Below are 13,880 nucleotides of genomic sequence, written 5' to 3' on the forward strand. Positions count from 1 at the left end.
CGATATTGTCCTTCAAATTTATTTTGCTTCTAATGTCCGCCTTGCCCCCTAGTCTAGCTGTAAAAACGACAGGGGCTTAGGGAATTAGATATGACATTGTCTTTAATAATGATAATAATAATAATAATAATAAACGTGTTCCGCGAATAGAGAAACATCTGGAGTTTTATACAGGTGTTGACTATTAATATTGTTTCGCAAAGAAATTGATTGCGCAGCTATACGTATGCAAGTGGACGCTGAACCCGAGCAACCAATTGGCGCGACAGGCCAATGTAGTATATCTCGTATATATCTCGGCTGAAGCGCTCGTACACGCTATAGAGTCAATACCAGGACGCCAACACTTCTCCGCTCTGTGCAGCCTTTCCACGGCCCCCAATGCTGCGGTGCCACCGAGCCGTTATCGAAGGCAGCGCGATAAGGACTCCGGTGTGCAAGGAGCCTTGTATTGCAGCGGTCACGCAGTCGCCAAGCCTCGTCTATGTGTTGAGCCTCGTCGCCTCCAGGCCGAGTGCGGCGAATGCACGAAGGAGCGCCAAAAGCGTGTAGCCGTTGAAGTACGCGCATAGCCGTTGGCCAACGTGCATTAGCACTTAGCGTGCGAGCTGCGGTAAACAGGTGCATCCGCCCCGCTTGACGTCCTCGTATTCCACGGAATAATCCGAGATGCCTTCAACGCGGGCGCGGCTGAGGGCGCGACGGAGGAAGTGACCGTGAGGAAGTGAAACTGCGATGGTTCGTAAGATCGAATGTCCGATCGTAAGAGCGAAGGTCGAAGCACGGCGGCCAAGCAGACAGGTGAGCGTTTTCCGCTATACGCGCATAGGCTTTGGCTCCGGACGCATGAACTCTCTGATGCTCGCTAATGGAGCCAGAGTAGCTTAGCATACCGTTACCGTTGGGTACCGTTACCGATACCACCTGCCGCGCCGACTGCATGTGCGTGTGGTTCACCACACATGCGCTGCTGCGGGCAAGCGGTAACGATAAGGCCTGTAACTCTAGGCTAAAGTACTCTAGTTTCCGCCCTTAGTGCATTGCATACCTAGAAGCAAGAAGCACGGAGGAAAAAAAAAGTTCTTGTTTATATGGGCGCTTGCTGCCAACTAAAGGACATTGAGGATCGCGTCAGCCTCATATGTTCCTAGCCCACCATTTACCGTGTAGCACTTGAGACGTTATCTTTAAAGTTAAAATGTAATCTTCCGCCTCCAGCTCTCTCTACATCTGCGCTGTTTTTATTTCGCCTCAAGTGGAGTACGAGTTGTGTTCTGCAGATGCTACAGAATGATCATAAATGGTCATCATAAGTGAGCGTCATGAGACCCCTTGCATTGGCAAATTTTTTTTTTCGCACAAAGCTTTTGTTTCACGTCGTCACAACAAAACGCTATTACGCAAGTTGACAAAAAAAAAGGAAGGAATTAATAAAACTACAGCGCCGTTAGTTTAACAAATGGCCACCAGGCGGAGTGCGCCGCGCACCAATCTCCTGCGCGGCCATCGCCTCTTCTTGTAAAAACAGCACGCCAGCAATAGTTTTTCGTTCCTTTCTTTTTTCACCTTTTTCCTGACAAAATGGATATGTCAGGGAATACGGGGACAAGAATCGAGGATTCTTGCCCCCGTATTCTCAAACCACCTCTGACTCGAAGTTGTTCCTCCACTCCACCGTACTGAGAACAAGGGCACCCTTCGACTAAAGAAGTTGCTACGCTTCTCAAGAATTGGCGATGAGTGTCAACGAAGTGTAGCGACGCTTCTGTGGAGGAGCAGCGCTGCCATCAGCTTTCTTGAGCCGAGGTTGAGTGCTGAGAGAACGGACAATACGGCGGTAAAAATCACGGATTCGAAAGGACAAAAAATCTCACCGCCGGTTCTGAGCGCGTAAAATTATTCAGAATAAGTTTCCGGTTTTAGCAAACCGTACGGCTGTGTTCGATGTGCAAAACTGGCAATCAGTTCCAGTCTGCTGTTGCCCTTATAAGGTAAAACGAACAGGTATGAAAATGAAAAAAACCAAAGAGGGCCTTTAATTTCGTGCTCCCCAGCTTCGTGCATATTGTATAAAGTGTTGCAAAAAAGCTTACCTAATGCACATGCCAAGATGCTCCTTTTTTGTACACGCATTTCACTTTGGACAAATAAAACTCAAGGTCATACATCTCATGACATAGACAGCGGTTATAAGTTGTTTCCAAGTAGTGATACAGTTTACGAGATTAACGATACGACTAAACGTAACCACACACTTTTCTATAGCTACTGTTACCTCCTGTATCACTTTTATCATTGTAATCAAGATATTATCTTCATTTACTGCTGTAAATTCGGCCTGGTAGGCAGGAGGGGCGTTAAGGTGAGAAATAATTTAACGAGAGCTGTTGAGATGAGCATGGTGAAGTGTTCAATGTTAATGTTTTTCAGTCCCACAGTGCGACGCAGCAGCACTGTTTCCTTTCACTTCTAAACACCAAAATGAATTCTGCTGTCCAAAATATATGGCAAAAGTCCAAATATATGGCAAAAGTGCTGTCCAAATATATGTCGGTACACTAGTTCCTCTGTACAAGCTACCACGCTACGTGTCTCTCAAGTCTTGGCATCTTCCGTTACAGGTACACAGACGGACACATCCCTCCAAAACTTAAGCTAAGAGAAGAACACCACGGGAACGACGCCATGCTGCCCATAGTGGCTATACTGTTGGCGGTCGCGGTATTCCTGATTTCGGCCGCCACCATCGCCTGGCTCTACCTCCGCCTGATCAGGCAGATGTCGTGGGACGATCACAAGGGATCGTACCAGCCGTCCAAGACGGAGGAGAAAGTCCTCGGCAAATCGCTGTCTCTCCTAAACGGCACAGCGAAGGTCGCCGCCTTCGACGAAACCGACAACAAGGACGTGGAAGCGGCCGAAGAACAACCGTCGGACTCCAGCGTGACACTGTTGTCAGTCACACCCCGCGAGCCAGAAGACGGGCCCGCGCTCAACGGTAGTTTCGCAGAGTTTGACCAATCACAGACAGCCTCCGGTACGCACTCTTCAGAGAACCATCCAATGACGTCAACGCCTGCAGATGGCCTTAGCGCGGGTCGCTATACAAGGCCACAAGTGCCAACTGCTTACGTGGGCCGAGGTCTCAGCTACGCGTCCGCGACGCACACTGACCTTAGTGAACGCAAAGTGTCAGATACATCCAGGACTAACGTTCCTGACAAGCAGGCGACTCGACTGAACGAGCCCGCTCGAAGCCACGGCGCATGCGCGTCGACAGCCGCAACGCGCCGAGAGAATGCGACGGGCGACGTCGAAGAACTGTCGCTGTCGCCGATGCTCTGGGACTACGCGGGCTTCGAGTGGCCCGGCAAGAACCGGGAAGACGTGTTCGCCACGGACGTCGACGTCTACGCCGGCTCAGAGTGCAGCGGCACCGCCGGCGAAGAGGACGAAGAGGAGGAAGAGTCGGACGGCCACTCGAGCACGTCGGGAGTGCACCGAGGAGCGCGGAAGAGGGAACGCTCGTACTCTTGCTACCCGTTCGTCGAACACGGCCCGCGGCAAGTGCAGGACTACCGGTGCGTCCCGTTCGTGCAACCCGAGTACGCTGCAGTGCACTGCAGTGCGGCGTCTTCCGGAAGCCTGCCCATCTCGGAGGAAGACGAGGCTGACCAAGCGTTCTTCGGGAAGGCCCAGCACGACGAGTCCTACAGACAGTACCTTAGAAGTATCATCCTGAAGCGCAAAGCGAGAATGTACTACGGACTGTACGGCGACTTGCCTTACTCCTGAGCACTATACGAGAAATACCGGTATGCGTGGTCCTTTCGGCCATACAAGAACCTGTCCTTCCAGCAGCCTGAGTGTGCGGTCAATGACTCGTGCGTCTTGGAGCTGGCAACATTGCTTTAACCTCCTTCTCTATCTCTCTCTCTTTATCGATGTGCTATCAGCGCCATATCCGTTTATGCCAGCACACGTAAACGTCCGTGAATGCCCGTGAAGTGAACTTAAAAAGAGCTCAGACGCACGAGGCGCATAACAAGAAAGCGACTCACACGTTGTAATTCCGCGCGCGCGTGTGTGGCACATTTTCGTGTTGTCCCTCGCTCGTTCACGCTGTCGCACCTTGATCGAAAAGATTTGGGCGCGTCGACGAAAACATGAACATAACTTGAAGCAGCGCGAAGGGACGACGACAGGAACAAGAAAAACGACCACGACAGGACGAGTGCTGACCTGAAGTTTAATCGAGGACGCACCAGGCGGTGTTCGCCCTGTCGTGGTTGTTTTTCTCGTTCCTGTCCTCGTCCCTTCGCGCTGCTTCAAGTTAATATTCTGGGTGAACCAACCCGCCCAAATCAAGTTATTGTCACAACGAAAACATGCTCGGTATCTGTCTGCCCTCGTAATTTTGTCGAATTTTTTTTCCCTTTTAGTTATTATTGCACGGGCTACCAGATATACGGTATATTATAGTTAAATAAATCTGGACGGGCCTTTTTCGCAAACAAGTTCAATTGCATAGGTCGCCAGTAGAGCTTACTGTCCATAATTAACTCTTCGCAGTGTGTAGGCTGGTCTGTCCGCATTCCAGCGCCTCTAAGAACTTCCCCTCTTGGGTCCCATGCGCACAGTCACAGCAGACGGCGCGGTCATCCGCCGCAGACGATGCTGCAGGGCACTATTAGCACTTCACGGGGCTTTTCCGTTGCTGGGCCAGCCCGGAGTCTACCGAGGGAGACCTCCTCCACCCGAGCGAGATTGTAAGGAAGGGAACACAAACACTGGGGAATAGATCACGTGTGTCCCGTAGTAGAAGGTATCAAGTTCTGGGCTAAGAAGATGGAACGGGCATCGAAGGGAAGGGAAGTAGGTTGGCTTTCAGGTGAAAAAGAAGAGTGAGTGATCTTATCGGCTAAATTACCGTAGCGGTCATGAACGTAACCCAGCACCCAGTGGACTTTGTGATTAAGTAAGCGACATGGTTCCTTCAGTGCTACATGCACTGAATTTCTGACGCCAGTTAAGTCAGAGAATCCGGTGAGGCAGTTGATAGTCCGCAAAGCTATTCCAATTAGACGGGGTGCCAGATGATTTAACCAGCCTTATCCGCGTAACGCTGCCGTGCTTGTGTCGATCGAGCCACGGCCGTGCGTTTCAATCTAGCGGACGTGGTTGAGGGCCTCCCGCGAGAACACGATAAGCTAAACGCAACTCCATAGGAAGTGTTTAAAAGAAAAGTACAAAATACTGCGACACATATGCGTTTGTTCTGTGTTTTAGTCATGAATTCAGCTTCTTACTTGTTTGTCGTTTCCTGCATGAAGTAAGAAACAGCGTGACTGGAGTGAAGGTAAGCATCTCTGTACGGTTCTTTCGTTCATTAAATGCTTTTACTTCGATCAAATAGAAATACACTGATGGCAGACAAATGGAGAGGGGGCGAAGACTTTAGCTTACACCTCCGGAAAAGGCATCGTCCCAAATTCTAACTAGATGATGCTCTCTGTCTTCAACAGCGGCCGCCAATATTCTACAGTAGCGATTTCTACCCTGAACCACCTCTTCACCCCTCACTCATTCCTACGTTTAAGTTGGCTCTACCATGCCAGAATATTTTGCGTTCCCATTACGCTAACTGTCCCTCAGAGATGATCAACGCGCTTTGTCATCGTCTCAGTCTCCCTCATGTCGGCTGGCACCGCTTGCAGCCTTAGGAACGTTTTCTCTTAAAATGTCGAAGGCTATACAATGCAAGTGTTGTAATGAACCAGCACAGAAAGGCTCGAGGATTTGAACTCTGTTATCTCCAAGCTCACGCTCCGCGCTGTACTGTTGCATATCTATATTATTGACGTTCAATAACTTTATGGTGCTTCGTGTCCAAAATCTGCACAGCAAATGAGGGTAATTAAGGTGGAGGGCTCACTCATCAAATGCGAACCATTTCTTGGCGAACATTATCTATCTATCTATCTATCTATCTATCTATCTATCTATCTATCTATCTATCTATCTATCTATCTATCTATCTATCTATCTATCTATCTATCCGCCTACATCTTGGTGCTCTTATGGTCGTTTCGTTAACCTGGTAGGCACACTTCTTCGCGTGACATCGATTCCCGCAGGGCGTGGTATCTGCCGGATTTTCAACATTCGTACGTATAATTTCGAGCACTGATCGCCAAGCGTATGGGGAAGCAACGGTTAACGAGCTCTCCATGATTCTATACTTGTTGCTGCGTTTTCGTATATACCCCTATAGCGTGAAACGTTGTTACGTTGTTTATTACGGAAATGGATGTGCGATCAAAAAAAAAAAGGTAATAAGCTTACGAAATCATGTGCTCCAGCGGGACGTCAAATACTGTGCCTGAGTATCAGGCATATAACGAGATAGCCACATTTTGAAGAAAAATGCGAAGCATATATTATTCGCATGTAAAAATTTACACAATACAAATTTCACGATGAATGTCGACGCTATAATGCAATTACCACTGAAGGAATGTAGCAACACATCGCACTGCCACCGCCGAAACGCGTAATGTATAAGGCGGGCACTGCAGTCTGGAACCTCTATCGCTCAACCCTAGACACGCTGCGCCACCTAGCGCCGCCGCCTCAAAATCCGCGTGTGACGCGCATGTAAATATATATTCAGACACAAATGTCTGAACATACAGTATGTCCGTGAAATCATGGTGCACTTTTGACCGGTCACAGAAAACAAACGAAACAAAAATTTTAAGATAGAAATGTGAAATCTTCACCAAATATAAGGAAAATTATCCAAGTTTTATACCTGTTCAGTGAAGTTCGATGTGGCCTCCATTTGTTGCCCTACACACATCTAAATGATATTGAATTTCTTACCACACACGGTTAAGGACGTCTGGTGTAATAGTGTGAGTAACGTCTGTGATTCTCCGTTTTAAATGGCTAATGTCGTTGATATACGCTAACTGTACACATGTCGCTTCACATAACCCCACAAGTTCATGGTGCTGGGTCATCACCTGTGTGGCGCAGTTATCACCTTTGTGTGCACACCATTGAACATCACACTACGCAAACTTAGAGAGTTTCCCTTTTATTTGGTGAAGATTTCACATTTATAACTTGTTTTGTTGCTTTCCTGTGATTGGACAAAAGTGCACCGTACCTTTATGGACACACTGTATATGACGCAGTTTGAATCCCGCCCAGCATCGGATAGAGTTTAAAGGATTTTATTGCGATAGAAAATGTATGGACACCCCAGGCGCATTTCTGCCGCCGTCGTCATCGTGATGTTCCATGTAAAGTCCAAGGGCGATAATAACGCCGCCGCGCGCCGTACGCTAACTAGTATGTGCGAGTAAAAGTGCCGTACGCTAACTAGTATGTGCGTCTCCAGTATGTGCGAGTAAAAGCATGTGAGGGTGAACCGACCATGGCGGCTCAATTTCGCACGCGCTAGGAACAGGGGGGGGGGGAGGGAGCGGAGGGAAAGGGCACGCGTTCTGCTCCGGCGGCTGGCACGACCGCGCGGGCGCTATCTTGAAAGCGATCTTCGGTCGCGCGCGGCCAGCTGGGAGGAGGGTGGCGTTCTACTACGGCGGCTACTGCGTATGGCGTGGCCGCCGGAGTGCGTAAAGTATCCTAAGAATGCTAATCGCATTCAAGTACTGCGCTAAAGTTACGTAAAGAATGTGTCTGACGCAAGGTGTGCCTGAGACATTGGATTTAAATGTTCTTTCTAATGGCAAACAGATATGTTTGCCTTATATATTTAGAAGTCAATCTGAACATTCCGTTCACACCAGCAACATCCGTTCAAAAACCTCTTTGCTTCAACATCCCACCAATGACGTTACTCACGATGTTCTCTCACGTGTACAAACACGCTTGTGTCTTAACGCTTCGGCGGCACAACACAGTCGCGAAAAAACACGCTATCAGAGACAAAAATAGCAATCGCAGCGGTTTAATCGAAATTCACAACCTGTCACAGCAGTCATATCATCCTGGACGCGTGCGCGACAAACGGCAAACACGTTATTGAAAACAACGTACGAACGAGATTCTGAGTGAAAAAAAGATAGCAGAACTTCACTCGTTCACGAGCCAACCGGTGACACCTGGCGGCCGCGAGGGCCTTCTTCCAGAAGGCTGCACGACCTCACTTCCAAGCGGAATCGCTCAGCACCGTCTAGGTCCGTGAGAGGGGAGCACGACTCCCTGCGGTTCCAGCTGCCGTCCTTCAGGACACTGGGCAGGGACACCGCGGCGACACCCGCTAACCTCGTGCAGGGGGGCAGGACGCCGTTCTCGTCGCGAGCATCCGGGGACAGGAGCGACGCACTGCTGCACCCCAAGTCGAGTTTCTCCAGCGTCACTTGTCCGTGCACCACGTCGCCCTCGCGGATGTCTCCGACGTGCCACCGCTGCGGTTGCCTCGCGTCCGGCGGCCCGTCTAACGGGACGCGACAAGCGGCCGACGCCAGGCGACAATTACGAGGCGGTGGCGGTTCCTTGACCTGCCACGTGCTGTCGTACAACTCGATGACGCTCGAGTAAGAAGAGACCTGCTCGGGCGGCCCGCACTTGCGCCTCTCCAGGGGGGCGACCACCGCGGAACTGCTGCCGCCGTTGCGAGCGCCGTCGCTCGCCGTGGAGGGGTCGGCGTAGCCGTTGTACAGACCGGCCACGCTGTGGGCGGCCGAGTTGAGCTTGAAGGCCGCCATGCAGGAAGCCGAGTTGAGGCCGTAACAGAGGCAGGCTGTCACGCTCAGCACGACTAGGACGACGAGGACGATGGCCAGCAGGAGGAGCAAGTGCATGACCGCGCAGCTAGCCGCATTACGCCTGCCCCCTGCTGCTACAATACGAACCGCTGGATGTGGTTCTGCAACATTATACTGGATACTGGATGGATGACGGTGCCTGGTCCGATAGCGCACAGGCCAGCGTAACACATTTTCACTGAGGGCTTGACGACGTCCGCCGTACCCAGACGAAATGTCGTCGCTGGAGCGCTTGCGGCGTGACCTGCGTGAGACAGAGCAACAGCGAAGGCGGTTCAACATGGTCCAGCTGTGCGCACCGCTTTGTCTTTTTTATTCTGATAGCAATTACATGGACACTCCAGGCGCATTTCTGCCGTCGGCGTCGCCGTGATGTTCCGTATAAAGTCGAAGGGTGATAACATCGTCGCTGCGCGCTGTATGTGTGAATGAGAGCGTGCGAGGGTGAGCTAGCGATGGTGGCTCCATCTCGGGCGCGCAAGGGAAGAAACAAGGGAGGAAACGCGCCGTATTCAGTCGGGCGTAAGACACCGGGGGGGGGGGGGGATCGTTTTACTCCGGCGGCGGCTGCATATGGTGCGGTCGCACGGGCCCTATCTGCGATGGAAACAGGATGCGCGCCGAATGCTGATGATAGCTTCGTGTGCGCTGTGTTCATGCCACCTAGTTCACGTTGAAGCGACAGTCAGAAACAAGGTTTGCACGTAAAACCATATAATTTTGAGCACGAGAGTCAATCGCTCGCTGCTGCTGCCGCGCTTCCTCTCCATCGTTTTGACAGAGAGTGTGCGGGGTCATCGAGTGAGAGGTGTTCATCTTTGCTTGTGCATGCGTGACACCATGCTTGCTAATATAGTTAGCAAGCGAATCTGTGCAAGTTTATACGGCCGATAAAACTACTATCCCTACTTCGTATAGCTTTGTACTAATTTGGTAAAGCAATCGATGTTTCGGTTTTCGGGCGAAACTGCGTCTTCTCTTTTTTTCATTGACACGCAACAGTAAAACCAGGACCAAAACATCGGAAGACGTACAGTCGCCCAAATCTTTAACTGGTGTGCGGGAGCGGCGACTTTTCCGGGCGTCAGCGCCGTATGACGCGGCGAGGCTGGAAACAGCCTAGTAGACGATGGGCCCAGCTGAGCACGCTTTGTCCGCATGCGCTTAGCCTCAGACTGTTTCCAGCCTCGCCCCGTCAAACGGCGCTGACGCACGGAAAAGTCGCCGCTCCCGCACACCAGTTAAAGATTTGGGCGCCTGTACAAGAAAGGCGCATGGACCCGGCTCCTGTCGTACGTTTCCAGCGGCATTCCAGTTCTGGTGCTGCCTTTGTTTACAATAGCGCCGTGCCGTGCCTTGAAGCGCTATAGCTACGATGGCTTAATCTCTTACTTATTTCCAACTAGACCAACTTCCTTCTCCGATAGTAACGTACTGCATGCCTCAAAGCAAGTGTCGCGAAGCACCCCTTGTATCTTGTCTATCGAGAAGCAAGTTGCGGGCGAGTAGCGTGTTTAGGTCTGGCGCTGGTTAACAAAGTGCTGTCAGTAACATCCTTAGCCTCGGCTAGCATGAAGGCCACCAGGGACTGGAGTGTTTTCTTTCGTTCTCCACAAGCAAGATAGCGGGGCGAGTTGCATCCTGTTTGCCTTTCCAGAACGAGGACAGCGGGGATAGAGAGATAAAGGGATTCGACAAAGAAAGAAGCAGCTTAGTACCGCGAAGGCGCCATATAAAGGCATGCTTCAGCGATCTTGTCCGACAGTCAAAAGCCTCAAAATCTACGACGAAACCGCTCGCGAAAATCGCATATACGAATATAACGAACCTGCAGTCTCCTGGCCTTCCTGCGGCTGTCTTCAAAGCAACGATGTTTACGGTGTCCTGAGTCACTGCGGGCTGCCGAGCCTTTTTACTACGCTGGAAAAAGAAAAAAGAAAGCGTTGTAACTACACCCGAGTGCTTTGCAGTTATTCGATAGTTCCGCGAGTAAATAACAGCAAAAGGAAAGGGCAAAGACCGATTGTAACCGTCACCGTACTTCACGAGTCCAAGAAGTTTGCGTCTTTAATAGCCGATTTATCTTTAGTTATCTTTGCGAGCACCTGTTAACAGCAGGAAAAGGCGGTAATTAAACGTATACTGACCATGTGCGGAGGACACGTGCGAGGTACAGCCTCTCGCGGGTCGTGGAGGCAATCGAAACCAACGACCGTCGTCAATTCGTGCACCTGCCTGATAGCAACGCGGCACGTGAACAAAGATAAACGGTTCTTAGCCCTCTTTGACATAAAGCGATAACCTGCTTGCTGTGAGCACCGATTGCGTTGCGAGACGCCCTGCGCTGTGAAGCTTCCCTGAAAAGCGATACATGCAACTGCTGAAACGGCAGTGCGATAATGCTCCCCACGCGAAATTCGGAGGCTTCCTTCTTTGTGGGCTCTGCGCGCAGGATCAACGCTCTTCATTTATTTTTAATGCGAAAGCATTATGTGCCCCATGGAGCCAGAAAAGCCAGCGTTGTCCGCAATGAGTCGTAATAAATATAATCATCATCAGTGACGTCATCAGCGTCTTTTATAACGTCAGCAATACAGAAATAAAGTTAGAAGTTACAGTAAGGTGACTTAAGGTGGAGTAAAGTGAACCAAGTGAAAGTGAAGGCGAAGTGGATTGAGGTGGATAAAGGGGATTAAGGTTGGTACAACTTAGAAAGGTGGATTAAGGTTGATTAAGGTAGAGTCGTGAAGGACACGTGAGAATTTATGACGTCACGTATCATGGACGTAACCACGTCAGCGTGCTCTCGCATTCAAATCGAATATGGATACTTAAGTGACTGTTGATTTTCATCTCCTTTCCATTTTTCCTTCCTTCATTTTTTTTTTTGTCTCACAAGCCCAGGAACCACATCCTGCAGCAGGTGCGCGCGCTAACTATACGCTCCTTATACTATCCATTTGCGCCTTAACAGGCAAGTATATTACTGAACTGCCAAAACGAGTGCAGATTCACCCGCTTGCAATGGCTGACATGACTCGCTATATGAAGCTCGAAACTAACCGTGTTTCGTTGCCATTGCGAAACAGGTTAAGAGAGCTAAGAGGACGGAAGAAATAATAAAAAGTACACACGACGAGTAACACATTCGCGTTCTTCGCGCCGTCCTTTTACAGCCGTTATCATGTTCCACAGTTCCAGGCATACCAACTCACTCAACTTTCAGCAGTACCTACATGGTTACAAGTGAGCTACATGTGGCGTGGATAAAGACCCAGCATTACCTGATATCGTTCTTGGATTGCGGCCTCACGCGAAGCCTCCAATAGGCCTGAGACACTTCTGAGTAAACCCTGGCCATCGGCCAGGTTTTCAGCGCAGAATATCGAAGAAACCACTCGTGCGCGGACGATACATTCCACTCGCTAAGGCACTCCACACTCTTCTTCAGCCTTCACATGGCGCATCGTATATCACGATAAAAGTCTTCACCCGCCTATTCCAGAATAACTCGCTGATATCACCGACCTATCTTGAACACATACCACACGAACTTTGTCGTGTGCTGACACAAGACCGTGCTGCACCGACGATGCCCATAACTGGACCCGGGATTCCTCAGTGCTATAAAACCTTTCTCTCGTTCAACAAACCTATGCTTTCTCTTTCCTTCCATGGAAAAGTTTGTCGCGACTAAAGTAAGACTGTCCCCACAGCACAAAAACTTGACAACGCCTGCGGCATCTTTAACTTTATCTTGAATTTTTACCCTAGAAGATGGCGTGGCTGCCTTATCTTCCCTAGCATCACGAGTTCTTGGCCCGATGGGGGAAAAAAAAAATAGAGAGAAGAAAGAAAGACTTTCCTCGGAGAAAACCAGGCAGTCAGTAGAAAGAAAGCGGCACTAACATCCACAGAAGCGAATGAGGCGGCGCACATTCTCCAGGGTGGAATATACGAACCTGGCGACACCGATGCGCGCTGAGGAACTGTACAGCACCAGGACGGCAGTCGGTCCTTCGAGACTTGTCCGCGGCGGCTGGCTCGCAGGGTTGGTTGCCGTCGGCTTACGCGCTGCCTTGCGGGGGGGCTGGCTTAGGTGTTCGGGACGGCATCGGAAGTCAGGGGATTCCGAGAGCCTCCCCGACTGCCCGGGCAAGTGCGTGAGGGGAGGGCGACATAAACGCGCGCCCTTATCTGAAGGCGCGCGGCAGAGCGTCACGAGCCTCTGGGGTGGGCACGCGGCGCCGCTCCGCGACGCGTAATCTTATCGCGGAGGGGGGCCAAAGCGTCGCGGAGCTGACGCCCGTGCATGCCTTGTTGTCTTCAGTCAGAGGCAGGGCTGCACCTGGGCGGTTGCGACCGCGCGACGGTCAGAGGCTGACTTATCGGCAGATATACGCCGTCCTCTTTGTCTTCCTGGTACATAAAGACAGCCCCGCGGTACTCTTTTTTTTGCGGCACAGGACAATCTCACAGTGGAACACCTTCACTGGTTTGCTCTTTTCTTTTATATAGTTTCTTGGTTAATATTGTAGGTCGACACGTGCGAGCTTGCGGACGATGTGGAAATCATTTTTCGTTCTATGGGTGGCGCGTCGACTCGTAGGGGTGTAATACACGTTGCCTAAGGCAAACACAGAAGTTGAGGGAGCCATATTAACCAGCGAAGCAGTAAAGCTGTGCCTCTCTTGTGGTGCGTGCGCTCTGGGCAAGTGCTTTTGTATACGGTATGCCCCGTGGAGTGCGCACAATACACGGCGAACGTGCTCGCGGCCATATCGACGTTCCAGGAAACTTTCCGAGCTCGGAAGGAGGCGCCGATTGCTGCAACCTCGGAAAGCGAGCTCGAACCGCCACTGTACCTGCATCTGTACTCTTATCAGCTTTGCAAGTCGCTGAATGGGACAACTGTAAGGGAGAGAGCACCATACCGGAAGCGAGCTATCTGTTCGAACCGTATACGCATCGTCAAGTGAACAGTCAGTCTACACAAATTATTACGCTCACGCATCATCCATGCGTGGTTATTAGTAAAGACATCTTGCTCCCTTTGATGCCGTGAGGCTGTTCGCATCTGTT

General features: G+C 50.6%; 2 protein-coding genes across 4 annotated transcripts; one reads left to right on the plus strand and one right to left on the minus strand.

The window, feature by feature from the left end:
* The first annotated feature begins 359 nt into the window (after window positions 1-359).
* LOC135920506 (uncharacterized) lies at window positions 360-4,407 on the plus strand. The gene is made up of 2 exons (XM_065454786.2): window positions 360-801; window positions 2,622-4,407. The coding sequence occupies exon 2, from the start codon at window positions 2,686-2,688 to the stop codon at window positions 3,793-3,795; it is 1,110 nt and encodes a 369-aa protein (XP_065310858.2). The 5' UTR covers window positions 360-801; window positions 2,622-2,685; the 3' UTR covers window positions 3,796-4,407.
* Window positions 4,408-7,962: 3,555 nt separating this feature from the next.
* On the minus strand, window positions 7,963-13,648 carry LOC135920508 (uncharacterized). 3 transcript variants are annotated; one of them, XM_070538779.1, is made up of 3 exons: window positions 12,761-12,818; window positions 10,627-10,718; window positions 7,963-9,042 (listed from the first exon to the last, which is right to left on the minus strand). In XM_070538779.1, the coding sequence occupies exon 3, from the start codon at window positions 8,832-8,834 to the stop codon at window positions 8,112-8,114; it is 723 nt and encodes a 240-aa protein (XP_070394880.1). In that variant the 5' UTR covers window positions 8,835-9,042; window positions 10,627-10,718; window positions 12,761-12,818; the 3' UTR covers window positions 7,963-8,111. The 3 variants fall into 3 exon arrangements, with proteins under 3 accessions (XP_070394880.1, XP_070394878.1, XP_070394879.1); XM_070538777.1 differs by lacking the exon at window positions 12,761-12,818 and adding an exon at window positions 10,946-11,671; XM_070538778.1 differs by lacking the exon at window positions 10,627-10,718 and having other exon boundaries at window positions 12,761-13,648.
* Between the last annotated feature and the right edge of the window lie 232 nt (window positions 13,649-13,880).

The sequence above is a fragment of the Dermacentor albipictus genome, chromosome 5 (assembly GCF_038994185.2).
Source record: "Dermacentor albipictus isolate Rhodes 1998 colony chromosome 5, USDA_Dalb.pri_finalv2, whole genome shotgun sequence".
NCBI classification, from domain to species: Eukaryota; Metazoa; Arthropoda; class Arachnida; order Ixodida; family Ixodidae; genus Dermacentor; species Dermacentor albipictus.

What these genes read in the sequence shown, in the direction of transcription:
- LOC135920508 (XM_070538777.1), bottom strand. Translation starts at nt 11,266, where the DNA reads ATGAAGAGCGTTGATCCTGCGCGCAGAGCCCACAAAGAAGGAAGCCTC. An exon ending in GCACGTGTCCTCCGCACATG is followed by an intron (nt 10,719 to 10,945) that starts GTCAGTATACGT and finishes TTCTTTTTCCAG; the next exon opens with CGTAGTAAAAAGGCTCGGCA. An exon ending in GGAAGGCCAGGAGACTGCAG is followed by an intron (nt 9,043 to 10,626) that starts GTTCGTTATATT and finishes TGTCTCACGCAG; the next exon opens with GTCACGCCGCAAGCGCTCCA.
- LOC135920506 (XM_065454786.2), top strand. Translation starts at nt 2,686, where the DNA reads ATGCTGCCCATAGTGGCTATACTGTTGGCGGTCGCGGTATTCCTGATT.